The sequence below is a fragment of the Littorina saxatilis genome, linkage group LG13 (assembly GCF_037325665.1).
Source record: "Littorina saxatilis isolate snail1 linkage group LG13, US_GU_Lsax_2.0, whole genome shotgun sequence".
Lineage (NCBI taxonomy): Eukaryota > Metazoa > Mollusca > Gastropoda > Littorinimorpha > Littorinidae > Littorina > Littorina saxatilis.
The window spans coordinates 41615095-41639371 of record NC_090257.1 but is presented as its reverse complement, the minus strand read 5'-3'; the positions used below and the strand labels follow the sequence as shown (position 1 = coordinate 41639371).

The following is a 24277-nucleotide window of genomic DNA, read 5'->3' as shown; positions in this document are numbered from 1 at the left end:
AGTCTTTTGCTCCAAGCTTGAACATTAAATCAACCAGTCTCCTTCTGACTGTGAGTAGCCTTTTGCTCGAAGCTTGAACATTAAATCAACCAGTCTCCTTCTGGCTGTGAGTAGTCTTTTGCTCCAAGCTTGAACATTAAATCAACCAGTCTCCTTCTGGCTGTGAGTAGTCTTTTGCTCCAAGCTTGAACATTAAATCAACCAGTCTTCTTCTTCTTCTTCTGGCTGTGAGTAGCCTTTTGCTCGAAGCTTGAACATTAAATCAACCAGTCTTCTTCTTCTTCTTCTGGCTGTGAGTAGCCTTTTGCTCGAAGCTTGAACATTAAATCAACCAGTCTTCTTCTTCTTCTTCTGGCTGTGAGTAGCCTTTTGCTCGAAGCTTGAACATTAAATCAACCAGTCTCCTTCTGGCTGTGAGTAGTCTTTTGCTCGAAGCTTGAACATTAAATCAACCAGTCTCCTTCTGGCTGTGAGTAGCCTTTTGCTCCAAGCTTGAACATTAAATCAACCAGTCTCCTTCTGGCTGTGAGTAGTCTTTTGCTCGAAGCTTGAACATTAAATCAACCAGTCTTCTTCTGGCTGTGAGTAGCCTTTTGCTCGAAGCTTGAACATTAAATCAACCAGTCTTCTGGCTGTGAGTAGCCTTTTGCTCGAAGCTTGAACATTAAATCAACCAGTCTCCTTCTGGCTGTGAGTAGCCTTTTGCTCGAAGCTTGAACATTAAATCAACCAGTCTCCTTCTGGCTGTGAGTAGCCTTTTGCTCGAAGCTTGAACATTAAATCAACCAGTCTCCTTCTGGCTGTGAGTAGCCTTTTGCTCGAAGCTTGAACATTAAATCAAACAGTCTTCTTCTGGCTGTGAGTAGCCTTTTGCTCGAAGCTTGAACATTAAATCAACCAGTCTCCTTCTGGCTGTGAGTAGCCTTTTGCTCGAAGCTTGAACATTAAATCAACCAGTCTCCTTCTGGCTGTGAGTAGCCTTTTGCTCGAAGCTTGAACATTAAATCAACCAGTCTCCTTCTGGCTGTGAGTAGCCTTTTGCTCGAAGCTTGAACATTAAATCAAACAGTCTTCTGGCTGTGAGTAGCCTTTTGCTCGAAGCTTGAACATTAAATCAACCAGTCTCCTTCTGGCTGTGAGTAGCCTTTTGCTCGAAGCTTGAACATTAAATCAACCAGTCTCCTTCTGGCTGTGAGTAGCCTTTTGCTCGAAGCTTGAACATTAAATCAACCAGTCTCCTTCTGGCTGTGAGTAGCCTTTTGCTCGAAGCTTGAACATTAAATCAACCAGTCTTCTTCTTCTGCGTTCATGGTCTGAAAATCCCATGTACACTCGTGTGTGTGTGTGTGTGTGTGTGTGTGTGTGTGTGTGTGTGTGTGTGTGTGTGTGTGTGTGTGTGTGCGTGCGTGCGTGCGTGCGTGCGTGTGTGCATGCGTGCGTGCGTGCGTGCGTGTGTGTGAGGGTGTGTGTGTGCGCCCCTGCGCGCGTGTGTGTGTGTGTGTGTGTGTGTGTGTGTTTATTTTCGGTGTTTTTTTGTGCACGAGTGGGTTTTTACGTGTATGACCGTTTTTACCCCGTCATTTAGGCAGCCATATACCAATTGCGGGGCTGATATGCACCAGTAAAGCTCACCGGTCCACATGTAATGACACCTGCAAGCGACATGTTTAACATGCCCTTTCCTGTCCCCCAGCACCATAAGAGCAACATCTTCACCAGAAGAGACATGCAACTCTTCATACACACAAACTCTGTCTTGATTTGTGTGTGGTTTTCACTGATTTTTGACTGAAACAAATACTGTACTGCTGATACATGTCATTTAACACAAGCACTATTTGTTTGTTTGTTTGCTTAACGCCCAGCCGACCACGAAGGGCCATATCAGGGCGGTGCTGCTTTGACATTTAACGTGCGCCACACACAAGACAGAAGTCGCAGCACAGGCTTCATGTCTCACCCAGTCACATTATTCTGACACCGGACCAACCAGTCCTAGCACTAACCCCATAATGCCAGACGCCGGTGCGGAGCAGCCACTAGATTGCCAATTTTAAAGTCGAACCCACGACCTCCCGCTCACTGGGCGGACGCCTTACCACTAGGCCACCGTGTTGCGGTCAACACAAGCACTATGATGCGGTTCATTGTATCAAATATTGCACAATGCTCGTGTGTGCGAGCGTGTAGCAAAATGGCCGTTTGGCAAAGCGTCCGTTGGTCATGGCGTCCGTCGTTAGTAACAGCCTACATTAATAATATAGTACTGCCGATACGGTTGAGGACGGTGACCTTACCAGGGACGACAACAGTGAAACACCCATTTTTAACCTAAAAAAACCCTGCAAAAATCAGGTCTTATAAAGGAGGGAGTCTTAAAATAGGGGTAGATTAACAGAGATTACGAAAAGAAAATCTAAGAAAACAGGGTCTTAAAGAAGAAGAGAGTCTTCAATCGGGGACCTTAAAAGGAGGATTGAATTGTATACAGACCACACTCATGTTTCTCAGTGTGCCCAATGTACCGACCTTATCCTCTTTGCTCTCGCTACCACCCGCGGAGACCTGGGGCGCGAGGGACAGCAGCGTGTCGAACAGCAGCTTGGTCTCCTGGATCTGCGAGGCGATGTCGGCGTTGGGGTGCTGTCCGAACGCCTCGGGGTGGTCGATGTTGGGCAGCAGGGAGATGTACTCCTGATAGGTGTGCATGCCTCCGTCACGCGGTACATAGTAGGTGGGTAGGCTCGACAGTCTGTGGATATCACAATAATCATGACGTCACGCGGTACAAAGTAGGTGGGGAGGCTCGACAGTCTGCAGACATCACAATAATCATGACGTCACGCGGTACAAAGTAGGTGGGTAGGCATGACAGTCTGTGGATATCACAATAATCATGACGTCACGCGGTACAAAGTAGGTGAGGAGGCTCGACAGTCTGCAGACATCACAATAATCATGACGTCACGCGGTACCAAGTAGGCTGGTAGGCTTGACAGTCTGCAGACATCACAATAAACATGACGTCACGCGGTACAAAGTAGGTGGGTAGACTTGACAGTCTGCAGACATCACAAAAAACATGACGTCACGCAGTACATAGCAGGTGGGGAGGCTTGATAGTCTGCAGACATCACAATAAACATGACGTCACGCAGTACAACGTAGATGGGTAGGCTTGACAGTGTACAGACATCACAATAAAACATGACGTCACGCGGCGGTACAAAGAGGGCGGGTAGGCTTGACAGTCTACAGACATCACAATAATCATGACGTCACGCGGTACATAGTAGGTGGGTAGGCTTGACAGGCTACAGACATCACAATAAACATGACGTCACGCGGTACAAAGTGGGTGGGTAGGCTTGACAGTCTACGGACATCACAATAAACATGACGTCACGCGGTACATAGTAGGTAGGTAGGCTTTACAGTCTGCAGACATCACAATAAACATGAAGTTAAGCGGTACATACTAGGTGTGTAGGCTTGACAGTCTACAGACATCACAATAAACATGACGTCACGCAGTACAAAGTGGGTGGGTAGGCTTGACAGTCTGCAGACATCACAAGAAACATGACGTCACGCGATACATAGTAGGTGGGGAGGCTTCATAGTCTGCAGACATCACAATAAACATGACGTCACGCGGTACAAAGTAGGTGGGTAGGCATGACAGTCTGCAGACATCACAACAAACATGACGTCACGCGGTACAAAGTGAGTGGGTAGGCTTGACAGTCTGCAGACATCACAAGAACCATGACGTCACGCAGTACATTGTAGGTGGGGAGGCTCGACAGTCTGCAGACATCACAATAAACATGACGTCACGCGGTACAAAGTGGGTGGGTAGGCTTGATAGTCTGCAGACATCACAATAAACATGACGTCACGCGGTACAAAGAGGGTGGGTCTTGACAGTCTGCAGACATCACAATAAACATGACGTCACGCGGTACACAGTGGGTGGGTAGGCTTGACAGTCTACAGACATCACAATAAACATGACGTCACGCAGTACAACGTAGGTGGGTAGGCTTGACAGTCTACAGACATCACAATAAACATGACGTCACGCTGTATAAAGTGGGTGGGTAGGCTTGACAGTCTACAGACATCACAAAAAACATGACGTCACGCGGTACAAAGAGGGTGGGTAGGCTTGACAGTCTACAGACATCACAATAATCATGACGCCACGCGGTACAAAGTAGGTGGGTAGGCTTTTTGTTTGTTTGTTTGTTTGCTTAACGCCCAGCCGACCACGAAGGGCCATATCAGGGCGGTGCTGCTTTGACATTTAACGTGCGCCACACATAAGACAGAAGTCGCAGCACAGGCTTCATGTCTCACCCAGTCACATTATTCTGACACCGGACCAACCAGTCCTAGCACTAACCCCATAATGCCAGACGCCAGGCGGAGCAGCCACTAGATTGCCAATTTTAAAGTCTTAGGTATGACCGGCCGGGGTTCGAACCCGCGACCTCTCGATCACGGGGCGGACGCCTTACCACTAGGCCAACCGTGCCGGTTAGGTGGGTAGGTTTGACAGTCTGCAGACATCACAAGAAACATGACGTCACGCGGTACATGTATAAATGTGTCTCCAGGAATATTGTTTGTTTTAATCTTGTGTCGATACTATTTAGTTCTGCCTCGTTATTAGCCATTGAGTATAACTGTTTTATCATCATTGCTTTGTCGTTGTTTTTTGGCCATTTGCGTTGAATGACTTGTTACACATCGACATTGATAGTTTTATTCTTCTTCTTCTTCTTCGTTCGCTAGATAGTTTTATTATAAGAACCTTTTCTAATTCCTATTAACTCGATGTTTTTTAACTATATTTATACAAAAATGCATATTGTAAAGCAGTATGCATTGCTAGAGGATTTTCTAGTAGCAGTGTTCAAATGTCGAAGTTGCTTTTCCCAGTTTTACCTAAGAGACCGACTGTATATTGTGTTATTGTATTTGTCAGACTTGATTGTACCAAGTCCCTACACATGTTGTAATGCGCTTAGAGCCAAATATTTTTGTTTTTTGTAAGGAATAGGCGCAATATAAATATACTTTATTATTATCATTATTGTAGGTGGGGAGGCTCGACAGTCTGCAGACATCACAATAAACATGACGTCACGCGGTACAAAGTAGGTGGGGATAGTTTGCAGACATCACAATAAATTTGACGTCACGCGGTACCAAGTAGGTGGGTAGACTTGACAGTCTGCAGACATCGCAATAAATATGACGTCACGCAGTACCAAGTAGGTGGGGAGACTTGACAGTCTGCAGACATCACAATAAACATGACGTCACGCGGTACCAAGTAGGTGGGGAGGCTTGGCAGTCTGCAGACATCACAATAAACATGACGTCACGCGGTACATAGTAGGTGGGTAGGCTTGACAGACTGCAGACATCACAATAAACATGACGTCACGCGGTACAAAGTGGGTGGGTAGGCTTGAAAGTCTGCAGACATCACAATAAACATGACGTCACGCGGTACAAAATGGGTGGGTAGGCTTGAAAGTCTGCAGACATCACAATACACATGACGTCACGCGGTACAAAGTAAGTGGGTAGGCTCGACAGTCTGCAGACATCACAATAAACATGACGTCACGCGGTACAAAGTAGGTGGGGAGGCTTGACAGTCTGCAGACATCACAATAAACATGACGTCACGCGGTACCAAGTAGGTGGGGAGACTTGACAGTCTACAGACATCACAATAAACATGACGTCACGCGGTACCAAGTAGGTGAGGAGGCTTGACAGTCTGCAGACATCACAATAAACATGACGTCACGCGGTACAAAGTAGGTGGGTAGGCTTGACAGTCTGCAGACATCACAATAAACATGACGTCACGCGGTACAAAGTAGGTGGGGAGGCTTGACAGTCTGCAGACATCACAATAAACATGACGTCACGCGGTACAAAGTGGGTGGGTGGGCTTGAAAGTCTGCAGACATCCCAATAAACATGACGTCACGCGGCACAAAGTAAGTGGGTAGGCTTGAAAGTCTGCAGACATCACAATAACGTCACGCAGTACAAAGTAAGTGGGTAGGCTTGACAGTCTGTAGACATCACAATAAACATGCCGTCACGCGGTACCAAGTAGGTGGGTATAGGCTTGACAGTCTGCAGACATCACAATAAACATGCCGCGGTACCAAATAGGTGGGTAGGCTTGACAGTCTGCAGACATCACAATAAACATGTCGTCACGCGGTACAAAGTAGGTGTCTGCAGACATCACAATAAAAAGCAATCTTTTTATTATTTAAATGTCATATATATATTTTGAGTCCAAATCCAACTGTCCTATGGTCCTCATTCTCCGTGACCAACACCGAAACGCTATGACCCGCGAAGAGCCTCACTGTGTTGGGTGTAAGTCTTGTCACTAAATGTAACACTGAATCACAGCCGTACTTGGTCTGTGTCTCGGTAAAGACACGCTCGGTGAAGTACTCCCCCATGTAGGTCATCAGCAGGCGTCTGTCCCAGTCGTCCGTCACGTGACCCCCGTAGTTGATGCCGGCGATCAGGTACTTGAGGGCGTCCCACGGCGTTTCCTCGTAGGTGTCCAGGTACAGGCTCAGCAGGTTCTCAGACACCTGCCACAAAGCCATGGAAATGCTACACATTCCAGGGAATTGGTACAGAAAATGTTTGTTTTTGTACGAAAAGAACGTATGTTATCATTTCAAGAAATGCTGGCTGGATGCCATTTAATCGGAAACTGTCCTGCGGGTTGATTTGTGAAGCATCATTTACGCGTCAAGGATACCTTACTTACACGTGCAGACGTAGAGTAAAAGCATATTCTTTCCCCTGAACGTAGTAAACACATCCTTTCCCCATAACGTAGAAAACACATCCTTTCCCCTGAACGTACAAAACACATCCTTTCCCCTGAACGTAGAAAACACATCCTTTCCCCTGAACGTAGAAAACACATCCTTTCCCCTGAACGTAGAAAACACATCCTTTCCCCTGAACGTAGAAAACACATCATTTCCCCTGAACGTAGAAAACACATCTTTTCCCCATAACGTACAAAATACATCCTTTCCCCTGAACGTACAAAACACATTATTTCCCCTGAACGTAGAAAACACATCCTTTCCCCTGAACGTAGAAAACACATCCTTTCCCCTGAACGTACAAAACACATCCTCTCCCCTGAACGTAGAAAACATATCCTTTCCCCTGAACGTAGAAAACACATCCTCTCCCCTGAACGTAGAAAACACATCCTTTCCCCTGAACGTAGAAAACAATCAACAGCCTGGCTGCTTCCTGTGCATAATTGCTTATTGCTGCCGATTTAATTTCTTAACACTTTTTACCCCACCTAATGTGACCCTTTTTTTTTTTAGCCGAGACCAGCTGTGCTGCAGCAGGTCACTCAGAATTGTAGTAACTGTGTATCAACACGCTGGAATGCATGCGTTAGATGGACGTTACATGAAGCGACTTAAGCTAACAGTCTGAGCGGATATATCCGCGCGTTCCTTACTACTGGATATATATCCGTACCTGGGAGACAATTGAGTTAACTCACAATAATGTCAATCAGCTAAATGAATTCAGCAAACACTGACCTCTGTGCACAGAGAGCAGTCCAGTCTGTGATCTGGGGTGCACGGGCAAACGGTGTGCACAAGCATTCACACAGGAAGGGAAGTCTCTCTAGCACGGACTCCCATACAAAACAAGAAATTCCTTCGAGGTAGGAAAAACACCCCCGTTGGTCAAAGGGAAATAACCATTCTCACTGCACCCATTCTCACTGCCACCAACTGAGAAGGTTATTTCCCTTTGACCATGAATATGTTTCTCTATAAGTCCTTGTAGAATCTTAATCCACCAATAACTCCCTAACCGTGTGTTTGACTGGTCCCAATTTTTGTAAGGACCGTCTCAGGAATGTATAGAACCTGTTCACCAAGTTTGGTGACGATCGGTCCGTTCATTCTTGAGATCTATATGCGAACACAAACACACACCCAAACAAACAAACACATCGAGTGAATCCTATACACACCCCTATACCGGGGGTGTAATGAACAGAGGTGGTCAGACCTATAAGAAACCTATAGGTTTTCTATAAGAAACCTTTAGTTTTCATATATGTCAATGTCAGTTATAGGTATGGGTTTTGTATAGGTTTCTTATACGAAAATGACCCAAAACTCCTATACAAAACCTATATGAAACATATATAGGAACTTGCACTTCCAGAATCACATTGGTCTCATATAGGATTCCTACAGGAATCTTATGTATGAATCAGAACTTAATTTTCTGAAGAACTGGTAATACTGGCATTCACACAGGTTTCCAATAGGTTTCTTATATGAACAGGAAGTTTATGGTTCGCCTTGAGCATTATCTCCCCCTGTTTGAATGAATTTCCAAACTTCTTTGTCAACAGCTCTTTGAATGCTAAATCAGATCAAAACAGGTCTAAAATGCAGAATTCTTACATACATGATTTGTTGATGCACAGCGCATAAATATGAGTGAGAATAATGCTGATATCATGCTGATGCTGTTGGTTGGTTGTCAGATCACCCAAGAGCTTGAGGGGTTTGTGATTTCATTCACAATTCAATTTCCCTCCATAACTGCTTCTCCTCTAGTTTTTGTTCTGGTGATCACATTGTGTTTACAAGCAACAACAAACAAGAACATTATTTGTGGTTGTAACTTGTTTGTTGTATCTTGTTCATATAAAAAGTTTGAAGGAGTGGACAAAATGTCTTCTCTTCTTCTTGTGACCGGTGCTCTAGAATTCTGTATGTTTTTGTCCTCAAACTCAAAGAAAAATTTCAATAATGCTGTACAAAATAAGGTCTTTTTCAGTCAGATTGATTAAAATTCAAAGTCGAGACAGTTAAGTTGGGTTAAGCAGGTCACTTTTGTTGTAATTTCCCTTGTAAACACAAATGTAAGTATCAAAGCTGTATGAACAGACGAGGCAAGGTCGTGTGTATAGTATGAAATCTATACGTGTCCTGTATGAGGCCTATAGGAATCATATATGGGATCTGTAGGTTGCATAAAGGTTTGATATAGGACAATTTCACATAAGAGACATATGGGTTTTATTTAGTAGACTTTCACATGGGGGACTTTCATGTAGTATAAGACCTATAGGATTGACAATTATAGGAGACCAATTTATTTTTTCTATTTTTTTATTTTTTTTTAATATTATACTTTATTATCCCATGCTGGAAAATTCGGCTTTCTTCCTCCCAGTGGAAAGCTAGCAGCAACAAGAGTCGCGCTACCCAGGTGTGCCCGTCTTTAGGTGTAATCAGCCACCTGCACTTATGGCAGATTGACCGAGGCACGGGGTTGGGACATGGATACCGTCTCGGAGTCTGCACATAAAGTTGACCCGTGTCCGTCCTTGTCGGGATTCGAACCTGCGACCTCAAGTCCAGTGCTCTACCAACTGAGCTATCCGGCCCTTATGGAGTTTAGGTTATAGGTTTCATATGAGAGACCTATAAGTTTCATATAGGAGACTTTCATATGAGAGACCTATAGGATTCATATAGGAGACCTATTGAGTTCAGGTAATAGGTTTCAAATAGGATTCCTCTTGGTTTCCCAAAAGACTTGACCTTATTTGCATTTAAAATCCCTTTACGCAACATATATGATTCTGTTATACAGGAATCTTATATGAAATGGGGTCCAATTTCTGATAGGTTCATTTCGTACAGGAATGTTCATTTTACCAAGAATCGTTTCCTGTGAATCAATTTCTGTTGCAAAAATTACAGATTTCAGTTGGTGTAAAAACTTTCAAAAGAGCACTGACCTCAAAGTCTGAGTCGTTGAACTCGTATGCGATGTTCCATCCCAGCATGAGGAACTTTCTCCTCTCCAGCAGCACGGAATGGAAGAAGCAGAGACAGAAGAGAAGGCGCTTGTACTTAATCTCCGACTTACAGCGCAGGAACTGAACGTCCGTGATCTTGGAGTAGAGTCTCTTGAGGTTGGCCTTCAGACCCTGCATTGTGGTAAGGGAACAGATGAATGGCTAGCAAACATGCCAACACAAAGGTAAAAGATGAATGGCTAGCAACCATGCCAATACAAAGGTAATTGATGAATGGCTAGCAACCATGCCAACACAAAGGTAAAAGATGAATGGCTAGCAACCATGCCAATACAAAGGTAATTGATGAATGGCTAGCAACCATGCCAACACAAAGGTAAAAGATGAATGGCTAGCAACCATGCCAATACAAAGGTAAAAGATGAATGGCTAGCAACCATGCCAACACAAAGGGAACAGATGAATGGCTAGCAACCATGCCAACACAAAGGTAATTGATGAATGGCTAGCAACCATGCCAACACAAAGGTAAAAGATGAATGGCTAGCAACCATGCCAATACAAAGGTAAAAGATGAATGGCTAGCAACCATGCCAACACAAAGGTAATTGATGAATGGCTAGCAACCATGCCAATACAAAGGTAATTGATGAATGGCTAGCAACCATGCCAATACAAAGGTAAAAGATGAATGGCTAGCAACCATGCCAACACAAAGGGAACAGATGAATGGCTAGCAACCATGCCAACACAAAGGTAATTGATGAATGGCTAGCAACCATGCCAACACAAAGGGAACAGATGAATGGCTAGCAACCATGCCAACACAAAGGTAATTGATGAATGGCTAGCAACCATGCCAACACAAAGGTAATTGATGAATGGCTAGCAACCATGCCAACACAAAGGGAACAGATGACTGGCTAGCAACCATGCCAACACAAAGGTAATTGATGAAAGGCTTGCGACCATGCCAAACACAAATAAACCAGACTCGAAACAAAATGATAAGGACAGGACTGGACCTAGTGTACGCCAGAGAGGGGCTTCCCAAGTGAGGCAGGGATACAGGGGCTGGCCAGGCGGTTTGAAATGTAGCATTTGAGAATAGTATTTTGGGTCTCTAAAAGTCTACTTCACGAAGTTTTGACATTGAATTTTTGGTAAAAAGACTTCGCAAAATCTTTGCAAAGTCAACTTGGGCTCAAAATCTTTGCAAAGCCAACTTGGGCTCAATTAGGGGCAGCCTGAAGGTTGTGAGAGAGTTTGACCTTGGGGGGCTCGGTGGTGATCTTGATGCCTTGCTGCAGGATGGAGATGGGGAAGTCGGGGTGGGGGGAGGAGCTGAGCCACAGTCTGAAGTCGCTGTGTGGCTCTGACGTCTGCAGTTGCTCCACAAGCTTGTCCAACTGCGGCATCCAGCTCAGCGACAGGTGGCAGTTGGCCAGGAACACCCAGTTGCCCTGCACGCGTAAGGATGATGATATGAGGTTACCCTCATGGACATTCGGGCTGCTTTCTCACTTTGTGAAAGCGAACTCCCATACAGTATGGCGCTACCCAATGTTTGTCTTTTATTATATATGTGTATTCATGTTTCTAAGCCTAAGACTTTCACTCTGAACTTTCAATCTTTATCTTGCACATGCATGCACACGGGGGTGTTCAGACACCGGGGAGAGTCTGCAAAAAGTTGACTCCGGAAAATAAATTCCTCGCCAACCGTTGGGATCAAACCCACGCCGATAGCGACAAACTGGTTTCAAGCTGGCGACACTACCGAGTGAGCTATCTCCCCGCCACACCCAATGACATATCTCTGGTCGCTGTACATCGGTGAACACTGAGAGTTGGGCAGGAACACCGAGGATGCTTTGCACACATCTACACCGCATGACACACCTTACAAAGTTGTGGTCACCTCAGACTGGTCACAGCTGTGGAAGCAGAGAATTACTCTGCAATCGTGCATGCCTGAAGAAACAAGTGCAGCTTGCTAAACATTAGCATTGAGTGAAGACCTCTTCACCTGCTGATTCTGTCTGTTATGTGGACATGTCCACTCAGCTTGCTAAACATTAGCGTTGAGTGAAGACCTCTTCACCTGCTGATTCTGTCTGTTATGTGGACATGTCCACTCAGCTTGCTAAACATTAGCGTTGAGTGAAGACCTCTTCACCTGCTGACGTTCTCTGTCTGTTATGTGGACATGTCCACTCAGCTTGCTAAACATTAGCGTTGAGTGAAGACCTCTTCACCTGCTGATTCTCTGTCTGTTATGTGGACATGTCCACTCAACTTGCTTTACCCCTATGTTTTCTTTGTTCTCCTCCGATAGCGGCGTATGGCTGCCTAAGTGGCGGGGTAAAAACGGTCATGCACGTAAAAATCCACTCGTGCGAAAATACGAGTTTACGTGGGAGTGTCAGCCCTTGAACGCACGAGAAGAAAAAAATAAATTTTGTTTGTTAAAGGCTGCCATATTCGTAGCGTTCATTAATTAATTCATATTGTTTACATGTGCCAATAATGTTATAAAACTGTACCTAAGGGGATATAATAACGATTGGCTGTAGCTTTCGAACACATAAAAAATTATTTCAGTATTGCAAAGTGGTGTTGATAGTGTCGAATGTAAACAGAACAGTCTCAAACGCCATCTTTGGTTTACGAAACGTCACGAAGTGACGTCAACGGTCTAAAAATAGCCCAAGTCCTGGAGAACTGTTGCTAAACAATGCAATAAAGAATTAATTATTTCTCGCAATTGGTAAGGACTTCAAACCACAAACTTTGCAGGAAGCTTAATTTATACATCCCTGCAACGATGGGAAAAGCCCTGGAATTAATTAAACTAATTAAATAGGAATATGTCAGCCTTTAAAAGCAGAGGTAGCAAAAACTATTTTCAGCAACAATTCTCAGTTACATCCCTAGTGCAGAAAGTCAATGTTTAAGAACTCTAGGGCCACTGGTCGGTTCAAACGGTCAAACGGATAGATCTACACGCTTCTGCATAATGATGGCATGGGAATTGAAAATTGTAAAAAAGGCGGAAAATTTATAACTGAAGACGCGAAGCGTCAAATCGACGGCGCAAAGTGCCTAGCCTTACTAGGGGGGTCCGGGGGCATGCCCCCCCCGGAAAAATGTTTCTCCAAAGAACCCAGATGGTGCAATCTGGTGTCACCTGAGCTCCAAGTTTGCCATTAAATTCTGTTTTTAGAATCAGAGTTTTTAGTACAAAAATGTACCAATTTTTGCTTTTTTGAAGAAAAAAATATATACATGTATTATATGGTTTAAATTTGTAAAAAAATTGATCTGTTGAGACAAACAGGACAATGTAACTTGTAACACAATCTGTGCAATCTGTTCATTCCACAAACACAGACTCGTCAACAGCGTTAAATAATGATTTATTACCTCAACAGCCATAAAAGTTCAATAACTGAGGCGGGCGGTAGCAGTGCGTGAACAAAGTACGGAAAGTTTTCGCGGGCTTTTGCGCAAAGGCCAAAGTAACCGGTGCTTTTTTTGTGTGCCTCCCCCCTTTATTTTTTCGGCGGACACTTTTGCATTTTCGGCGGAAGAACAAAAAATTCGGCGGAAATCCGCTGTTCGGCGGATCGGACAATTCCCATGCCTGATAATCTGAGCAACTCGAAGTCAAGGGCTAAGTAGTTAAACACGTTTTAATGAGTTTTAAAATGTCACGTTTCAATATCACAATAAGGTGATTATGAAAGGTTAGTTACTTCTAACTAACTAACCACACCACGATCCACTCTCGCAGTCATACAAATAGATAGAATCAACAAAAGTATAAGTTTCAGACGCCTGTTTATGTAATATCACGCCACCTCCCTCGAGACTTCACTCCAAAAGATTCTCTTTTTACGTTAAATACGTAAAACAAGTGTTCACTGAGAAAAACGCCAGTTAAAGTACAGGAAATAATAACACGCTGATCCCGTGTATAGTTAGGAAAATAAAGCTGTCTGCCTAAAAGTGCTAATTCATGCAGGTGTCACACACCCCACGTCGTCACCACTCGAGTATAATCACAAATAATACAGAGGACTTGGTGGTTAGGGTGCAAAAGACATGGTGCAACTTAGCTTTTTGCCACTGAGTGGGCGGCCCGTGATTAGTCTTTAGTCTCCACCACTGCTCCGTTGAAATATAGTGCCGGTTAGCATGGCAACGAAGCAGGGAACAGTGGAGACATCAGGCGCCTCACTCAGTCGCTGAAGGTCCTCCCCGTAGTCTACCAGAAAGATGTAGAAGACGCGTAGCTGGTAGGACGGCGACAGCGACAGCAAAAAGCCAATACAGCAGGTTAGCAGGTTAACGATGTTTGCGGACGACCTGGTTACAGCATCCCAGCACGTAGTCGTAGTAGATTACATCCAGCAACAGCAGAAGAAGAAGGCTGCAACAAAAAGCATCGGTGCACTAAACATGCCATGCGTCCCCTCACACAACACCCTTAAACATGTCACCCTGACATATTTCATCGAGCACGTGGGCCTGCACAAACGGACTTTTACAACAACAAATCAGCTATTTTCCTTCCTTCTCTCCATATCTGCAAAAACCATATACAGATTAGTATTTTAGCGTCACAAAGAGCAAATTATGCGCTAACCTGGAAAGAACAACAGAGAGTATTTCATTCCACAAACACAGACTCGTCAACAGCGTTAAATAATGATTTATTACCTCAACAGCCTTATGTAGGTAGCTCTCTTTTTAAGCGAATCCGCTCCCTTTCGAATGACTTCTGTTCGTCACAGAAATACCGTCATCCTCCTCTCTCGCTGAATCCTTATGCGGTGAAAACGCACAGCGGAGAATCTTGACGCCCCGACTGTCAGCCAGCATGTTTCCAAGAAGAAGGTGGTCTGTCCTATGTAGTTCCTATCAAGCCTCACTAGCAAGTAGCATAGCACGTTGATACCCAGTAAAGTATTTAAACGTGTTGAAAAACCATCAAACTTGTAGGAGAATTCTGACACCGACCCTTCTCTCTCGCTGCTGAGTTTCGAGTGTGAAGTAAATATGTCTCAAACAGACAACCTGGACAAAATCACGTGACTCACCTTGTCACATTCCAAGTTCAGCTATCCTAGTTTTGCCCCGACAGCAGAAATCACCCACGTGAAATCCGTGCGACACGAAATTCCCGTGTTCGCCTTGCTCGGTCAGCTAAAACCCAGCCGTTGACAGAAAGCACAGGCGCTTTCTATCGCAATTGACCAAGAGAAGGCACCCCACAGAGTGACACTTTCTTGATCCATGTCACTAAATCGTGACATACAAATAAAAGGAAAGCTGTTCATGAAACCTATGGTAGAGAGAAACGTTTGACAGCAGAGTGAGAAAGGAAGAACAAGCGAGAAGCTCGTGTGTGTGTGTGTGTGTAAAAGAGTGTGTGTGTGTGTGTGTGTGTGTGTGTGTGTGTGTGTGTGTGTGTGTGTGTGTGTGTGTGTGTGTGTGTGAGTTTGTGTGTGTGTTTTTGTGTTTGTGTTGTGTGTGTGTGTTGTGTGTATTGTGTATGTGCGTGCGTGTGTATTTGTGTTTGTAATAGTTCCTTATATTGGTGTTTTAATGTTGTAGTGTGTTAATACATAGCTAGCCACCATGTAATTTATCATTTTGAAATAATGAAGTATTATTGCATTGCATTGTATTGTCACGTATTGCATTGCGTTGCGTTGCATTGCATTGCATTGCACGGCATTGCAATGCATTGCATTTCTTTGTATTGTATAACACCACATCACATCACATCACATCACCGCACAACACAACACAACACAAACACAGCATTGCATTGCATTGTACTGTGCTGTATTTTATTGTAATGTATTGTACTGTACTGTCTTGTATTGTATTGTACTGTACTGTATTGTTTCAGCCAGTAAAGACCCTATCACGTGACAGAAGTAGTAAGCACACTCTCACCTCCTTGACCCCCTCAGCCAGGTAGCGCGTGGCGATGGGGGCTTGACCTTGACCTAGGGACAGGGCGTGGAAACGACTGCCGAAGCCACAAGTCTCCGCAAGCTTGATCAGGGCACCAGTCGGGTCCTGTGCAAAAACATCGTCATAATGATCGTACACCGGCCCTCAAAAAGATACGAACATCATCTCCCAAAAGAGACACACATGACAAGGAAACTTGAAACCTGTACATATTGACGCACACTTTTACACCACACAAATGGACGAGTAAAACATTTAAAGGAAGCTTTTTTGAGTATTTAGAAAGAAGATTTGTTTTGCCAATCAGATGCCTATTAGTGAAAACAAGAAAGGCAGACATAATCAGCGCACCTGTGGAATCTTGTGAACAGATGTTTGGGTGGAGACTATCGTGTATCTATATATTCTAAGAGCAGTCAGGCCTAAATTGACCATACATTGTTTTGTATGGACCCTAAATAACCTTATGCCTTGTGGATGAGAGGGTAGTCAGGCCTAAATTGACCATACATTGTTTTGTAAGGACCCTAAATAACCTTATGCCTTGTGGATGAGACGGTAGTCAGGCCTAAATTGACCATACATTGTATTGTAAGAACCCTATATAACCTTATGCCTTGTGGATGAGAGGGTAGAGGGTATCTTGCCCACCCTTGCAGTGTTGCTCCCATGGCCTCAGTCTTCAGTCATTGACGCACACTTTGTTGATCTTACGCATTGTTCCGACCCCTAGCCGGTCGAATGTCCGATAGTTTTGACACACGGGATGCCTTTTGACACAAACAGTTTGTTGAACCATTTTTTTACCATGACACTTTGACCGATACATATCATTCAATCTAGGTTCAACTGAGCTTTTGTCTTGTGTGTCTGGGAACAACACTGCCCATGAAAGGCTTTAGTAGTGTGAACACATCTCACTGACTGACCACGCCAGGGAATACACAAAGATGAGAACTAGGGCAGAGGGTACCTTGACAACCCATGACAGTTTTTAGTCACTTGAACACATGTAACTGACTGACCTCGCCAGGGAATGTACAAAGATGATAGGGTAGGGGGTACCTTGACAACCCATGACAGGTTTTATTGACGTGAACACATGTAACTGACTGACCTCGCCAGGGAATGTACAAAGATGATAGGGTAGGGGGTACCTTGACAACCCATGACAGGTTTTATTGACGTGAACACATGTAACTGACTGACCTCGCCAGGGAATGTACAAAGATGATAGGGTAGGGGGTACCTTGACAACCCCTGGCAGTTCTTAGTCACGTGAACACATGTAACTGACTGACCTCGCCAGGGAATTTACAAAGATGATAGGGTAGGGGGTACCTTGACAACCCCTGACAGTTCTTAGTCACGTGAACACATGTAACTGACTGACCTCGCCAGGGAATGTACAAAGATGATAGGGTAGGGGGTACCTTGACAACCCCTGGCAGTTCTTAGTCACGTGAACACATGTAACTGACTGACCTCGCCAGGGAATGTACAAAGATGATAGGGTAGGGGGTACCTTGACAACCCCTGGCAGTTCTTAGTCACGTGAACACATGTAACTGACTGACCTCGCCAGGGAATTTACAAAGATGATAGGGTAGAGGGTACCTTGACAACCCATGACAGTTTTTAGTCACTTGAACACATGTAACTGACTGACCTCGCCAGGGAATGTACAAAGATGATAGGGTAGAGGGTACCTTGACAACCCATGACAGTTTTTAGTCACTTGAACACATGTAACTGACTGACCTCGCCAGGGAATGTACAAAGATGATAGGGTAGGGGGTACCTTGACAACCCATGACAGGTTTTATTGACGTGAACACATGTAACTGACTGACCTCGCCAGGGAATGTACAAAGATGATAGGGTAGGGGGTACCTTGACAACCCATGACAGGTTTTATTGACGTGAACACATGTAACTGACTGATCACTCCCGGGGAGAGGACGAAGATGAGAGGTAAGACGGTACCTTGACCGCCCATGACAGGTTTTATTGACGTGAAGACTGTCTGATTGTCTTCTGTGTCAGGTAACAACACTGACCATGACAGGTTTTATTGACGTGAAGACTGTCTGATTGTCTTCTGTGTCAGGTAACAACACTGACCATGACAGGTTTTATTGACGTGAAGACTGTCTGATTGTCTTCTGTGTCAGGTAACAACACTGACCATGACAGGTTTTATTTACGTGAAGACTGTCTGATTGTCTTCTGTGTCTGGTAACAACACTGACCATGACAGGTTTTATTGACGTGAAGACTGTCTGATTGTCTTCTGTGTCTGGTAACAACACTGACCATGACAGGTTTTATTGACGTGAAGACTGTCTGATTGTCTTCTGTGTCAGGTAACAACACTGACCATGACAGGTTTTATTGACGTGAAGACTGTCTGATTGTCTTCTGTGTCTGGTAACAACACTGACCATGACAGGTTTTATTGACGTGAAGACTGTCTGATTGTCTTCTGTGTCAGGTAACAACACTGACCATGACAGGTTTTATTTACGTGAAGACTGTCTGATTGTCTTCTGTGTCTGGTAACAACACTGACCATGACAGGTTTTATTGACGTGAAGACTGTCTGATTGTCTTCTGTGTCTGGTAACAACACTGACCATGAAAAGTTTTAATGACGTGAAGACTGTCTGATTGTCTTCTGTGTCAGGTAACAACACTGACCATGACAGGTTTTATTGACGTGAAGACTGTCTGATTGTCTTCTGTGTCAGGTAACAACACTGACCATGACAGGTTTTATTTACGTGAAGACTGTCTCATTGTCTTCTGTGTCAGGTAACAACACTGACCATGACAGGTTTTATTGACGTGAAGACTGTCTCATTGTCTTCTGTGTCAGGTAACAACACTGACCATGACAGGTTTTATTGACGTGAAGACTGTCTCATTGTCTTCTGTGTCAGGTAACAACACTGACCATAAACGGTTTTAGTGACAAAAGACAAATAAGTGACTGACCACGCCTGCGGAGAGGACGAAGATGAGCGGCGAGCGACAGGTGGAGTCGTCCACGACCTGGGCCATGTTGAGCACCGGGGGCTCCACGAAGCTGGACCCCAGGTTGTTGGTGATGAAGAACGTCACGCAGAATTGTACGCGGTCAGGACGCAGGGATCGCACGATCAGCATGCGCTGCAGCTCGTTGCACGCGTTCTCCCACACGTCTGGAAGGGGTGAGAAGACACCAGAACTCAAGGTATTTTGTCTTTTGAGTTTGAAAAAAGCTCTTTGTCCAACATGAACCGGGGCTAAGGTGCACGAAGCGAAACTGGGTGGTACCGAACTGGGTGGGAACAAGCCCCTGGGTCTGATTGGTTGAAATCACGCCAAATGTCAATCTCAACCCATCCCCATTTGGGTGGCACCCAGTTTCGCTTTGGGCAACTCAGCCCTGACCTCCACATTCAACAAGAAAAGCAAATGCTGAGACGACTCGCCATCTGATGAAATAACCTCAACGTTAAGTTCTCTGTCCACGAACGGCCTGCCGTCCCTATAGACGGACACGGTATAATACTGAGACTCACCCATTACTGAGGTGAGTCAAACATGTGTTTTACGACAATGTAAAAAATAACGGCGTAGATGCACTCACCGGGCAGGACGGCATGACAATGTAAAGAAAGACGGTGCAGATGCACTCACCGAGCATGACGGCATGACAATGTAAGAAAGATGGTGCAGATGCACTCACCGAGCAGGACGGCATGACAATGTAAAGAAAGATGGTGCAGATGCACTCACCGGGCATGACGGCATGACAGTGTAAAGAAAGATGGTGCAGATGCACTCACCGGGCAGGACGGCATGACAATGTTAGAAAGATGGTGCAGATGCACTCACCGGGCAGGACGGCACGACAATGTAAAGAAAGATGGTGCAGATGCACTCACCGGGCAGGACGGCATGACAATGTAAAGAAAGATGGTGCAGATGCACTCACCGGGCAGGACGGCATGACAGTGTAAAGAAAGATGGTGCAGATGCACTCACTGGGCATGACGGCATGACAATGAAAAGAAAGATGGTGCAGATGCACTCACCGAGCAGGACGGCATGACAATGTAAATAAAGATGGTGCAGATGCACTCATCGGGCAGGACGGCATGACAATGTAAAGAAAGATGGTGCAGATGCACTCACCGGGCAGGACGGCATGACAGTGTAAAGAAAGATGGTGCAGATGCACTCACCGGGCAGGACGGCATGACAGTGTAAAGAAAGACGGTGTAGATGCACTCACCGGGCAGGACGGCATGACAGTGTAAAGAAAGATGGTGCAGATGCACTCACCGGGCAGGACGGCATGACAGTGTAAAGAAAGACGGTGCAGATGCACTCACCGGGCAGGACGGCAGTCTCCGGGGTTGGCGAGGTGTACCACACATTCCAGTCCCTGGGGTACGTTTCAAAGGACGTGATGATGTCGTGGAAGTTGGTCAGCTTGTCCAGCTCCGTCACGTTGTCCCAGGACGTCTCGGACAGCCAGGCCGTGCAGGGGTTGTCCATCTGGGTGTCGCGGTCCATCACCTTCACACACACGGTCCATCACCTTCACACACACACACGGTCCATCACCTTCACACACACACGGTCCATCACCTTCACACACACGGTCCATCACCTTCACACACACACGGTCCATCACCTTCACACACACGGTTCAACACCTTCACACACACGGTCCATCACCTTCACACACACGGTCCATCACCTTCACACACACGGTCCATCACCTTCACACACACGGTCCATCACCTTCACACACACGTTGCGTCGCCTTGTCTACCCTTTCTTCTAGTCCACATGTTGATTAAATTGATTCTGTCAATCCTTTGGGTACATCACGTGATTGCAAAAGTGTCCAATCTTTGTTTGTGTTTGTGGTTGTGGTGAATTATGTGATCTTCTACAATACATTTGTAAGTCCGATTCTTCCATTAGTACTCACATAGGTGCGCAAATAGTCGTTCTCAATAACCTCCTGTCTCCTTTAGCAGGAGTACAAAACACACACCGTTCTCTGGTGTTGCACATGTATCAGTAGTACTTCTAAGTCCAGCCAGAAACTTAGGCTCATCTCGAGTTTAATTCAAAGTAAAACATGGATAATTTACACTGACACTACCCACACAGTCCGTTCAGACAGGTAACACTAAGGCACAATAAGGACACACAACAGTTGGACAGACAAGGGCCAACTCACCACACCACCTCGTATAAGGAAGTTGTACTCGTCTTTGTTCAGCTTGCCGGCGCGTTCCAGGATTTTGGCGCACATTTGGAATGAGAAGAGCAGCTTGTGTTTCTCGAACAGAGCTCGGCAGGTGTACCTGGATGTGCAGTGTCGCTGAATGAGTACACTGGGTGTGTGTGTGTGTGTGTGTGTGTGTGTGTGTGTGTGTGTGCCTGTGTGTGTGCCTGTGTGTGTGTGTGTGTGTGTGTGTACGTGGATTTGCAGTGTCGCTATATGAGTAAACTATCCACACTTCATATCATGTTTCAACTCTGCGTTTAAAGGTTTCTTTTCTTTCTTTATTTGGTGTTTAACGTCGTTTTCAACCATTCAAGGTTATATCGCGACGGGGAAAGGGGGGAGATGGGATAGAGCCACTTGTCAATTGTTTCTTGTTCACAAAAGCACTAATCAAACATTTGCTCCAGGGGCTTGCAACGTAGTACAATATATTACCTTACTGGGAGAATGCAAGTTTCCAGTACAAAGGACTTAACATTTCTTACATACTGCTTGACTAAAATCTTTACAAAAATTGACTATATTCTATACAAGAAACACTTAACAAGGGTACAAGGAGAAACAGAATCCGTTAGTCGCCTCTTACGACATGCTGGGGAGCATCGGGTAAATTCCCCCTAACCCGCGGGGGGTGCGTAGGTAATGTACGTAGTAGCTCTCGGACACAGATACACCGTGTGTGTGAGTGTGCGTGCGTGTGTGTGTGTGCTTTGAGTGTTTGTTTGCTTATCTGTGAGTTCCTCCTCCGTAAAACGTCTTACTATCAACAACAAAACTTCAGGATACATCTTTCATTTTAAGCTAAAAATGCAAGCTTATCGTACCTGTAGATGGCATAGGTATACATGGTAGTCACCGAGATTGCCAATACACTCCTCAAGACTTTAAAATCTGAGATGACTGGCGCAAAAGCTAACTGTGGTTAAGCCGTCGGCATTCCATGCAGTAGAAGTGTGAAAAGTTTCAAAATCTCACTTCAATACAATACGAGAAAAAAAAATCTTTTTTAACCCGAAATCGATCATACCATGACCTTGAAAATAGACAAGGGTCATCCAGAATTGCGGCATGGTTGGAGGTCATCAAACCTTACAAGTGTGCAAAGTTTCAAACCTCTAGCTTTAATAATATCAGAGAAAAGTTTAACGTTAAGTGTTGCATCTATGCACAGCCGTCCGGATGGCCCAGCACTCGCTGGTGATTCAAAATGCCAGCATGAGGTACCTGTAAACGGCATAAGTGTGGTAGTCGTTGAGGTTGGTGATCCTCTCGTCCAGCTTGTTGTTGCGCTGACTCTTCTCAATGGACATGATGAACAGCTCGATGTAGGAGTCCAGAGAGAACTGGTACATGGGGTCAACACGACCCATATCGTTCAATACGAAGAACAAGATGGCCGCCCTCAGCGCACAGGGACGGTAGCCCTGTAAGTACAGATCAACTCTGTTACAAGCGCGCATCATCATTAACAGACGTCCAGCGAGAACTGATACATGGGGTCAACGCGACCCATGTCGTTCAACACGAAGAACAAGATGGCCGCCCTCAGCGCACAGGGACGGTAGCCCTGTAAGTACAGATCAACTCTGTTACAAGCACGCATCATCAACAGACGTCCAGCGAGAACTGGTAAATGGGGTCAACGTGGCCCTGCATGTCGTTCAACACGAAGAACAAGATGGCCGCCCTCAGCGCACAGGGACGGTAGCCCTGTAAGTACAGATCAACTCTGTTACAAGCGCGCATCATCATCAACAGACGTCCAGCGAGAACTGATACATGGGGTCAACGCGACCCATGTCGTTCAACACGAAGAACAAGATGGCCGCCCTCAGCGCACAGGGACGGTAGCCCTGTAAGTACAGATCAACTCTGTTACAAGCGCGCATCATCATCAACAGACGTCCAGCGAGAACTGATACATGGGGTCAACGCGACCCATGTCGTTCAACACGAAGAACAAGATGGCCGCCCTCAGCGCACAGGGACGGTAGCCATGCATGTAAAAGTCAGTTCCTGTACTACATTAGTTAGGGAAGGGCTCCTATAATTTGGACAGGCTCCTAATATGGACCACCTCCTGTTCTGACAAATTAACAGTGCTAGAGCGCTCAAAAAAGTTTTATTCGCTGTATTCACCCTTTCTAGATAACTTGCACATGTCGAAACAGTTGCAGAAACACAAATCTCAAAACCGTTAGGCTTTTTCTCTTTTTACATTTAGTCAAGTTTTGACTAAATGTTTTAACATAGAGGGGGAATCGAGACGAGGGTCGTGGTGTATGTGTGTCTGTGTGTGTGTGTGTGTGTGTGCGTGTGTGTATGTAGAGCGATTGAGAGTAAACTACTGGACCGATCTTTATGAAATTTGACATGAGAGTTCCTGGGTATGATATCCCCGGAAGTTTTTTCATTTTTTCGATAAATGTCTTTGATGACGTCATATCCGGCATTTTGTAAAAGTTGAGGCGGCACTGTCACACCCTCATTTTTCAATCAAATTGATTGAAATTTTGGCAAAGCAATCTTCGACGAAGGCCGGACTTCGGTATTGCATTTCAGCTTGGTGGCTTAAAAATTAATTAATGACTTTGGTCATTAAAAATCTGAAAATTGTAATTAAAATTATTTTTTTATACAACGATCCAAATTTACGTTCATCTTATTCTTCATCATTTTCTGATTCCAAAAACATATAAATATGTTATATACGGATTAAAAACAAGCTCTGAAAATTAAAAATATAAAAATTATTATCAAAATCAAATTTCCGAAATCGATTTAAAAACAATTTCATCTTATTCCTTGTCCGTTCTTGATTCCAAAAACATATAGATATGATATGTTTGGATTAAAAACACGTTCAGAGAGTTAAAAAGAATAGAGATATAGAAAAGCGTGCTATCCTCCTCAGCGCAACCGCTACCGCGCTTTTCTGGATTGTTAATTTCACTGCCTTTGCCACCAGCGGTGTACGAGGGTACGGTCTTGCGGAAATAATGCAATGCGTTCAGTTTCATTCTGTGAGTTCGACTGAGCTTGACTAAATGTTGTATTTTCGCCTTACGCGACTTGCTTCACTTTTGGCAGCGTTCACT

The 24277-nt window shown here is 44.9% G+C and overlaps 1 protein-coding gene across 1 annotated transcript in view; it reads right to left on the bottom strand.

Moving 5' to 3' along the window:
- Window positions 1–24277, bottom strand: part of LOC138945764 (dynein axonemal heavy chain 2-like) — a 218479-nt gene that overhangs the window by 8997 nt on the left and 185205 nt on the right. The window contains exons 70-78 of the mRNA XM_070317273.1: window positions 22404–22603; window positions 21129–21255; window positions 20266–20452; window positions 18881–19086; window positions 15863–15988; window positions 11164–11355; window positions 9872–10063; window positions 6463–6647; window positions 2530–2752 (exon numbers count right to left, since the gene is read on the bottom strand). Coding sequence (XP_070173374.1) covers window positions 2530–2752; window positions 6463–6647; window positions 9872–10063; window positions 11164–11355; window positions 15863–15988; window positions 18881–19086; window positions 20266–20452; window positions 21129–21255; window positions 22404–22603 — 1638 coding nt within the window. The remainder of the gene's footprint in view (window positions 1–2529; window positions 2753–6462; window positions 6648–9871; window positions 10064–11163; window positions 11356–15862; window positions 15989–18880; window positions 19087–20265; window positions 20453–21128; window positions 21256–22403; window positions 22604–24277) is intronic.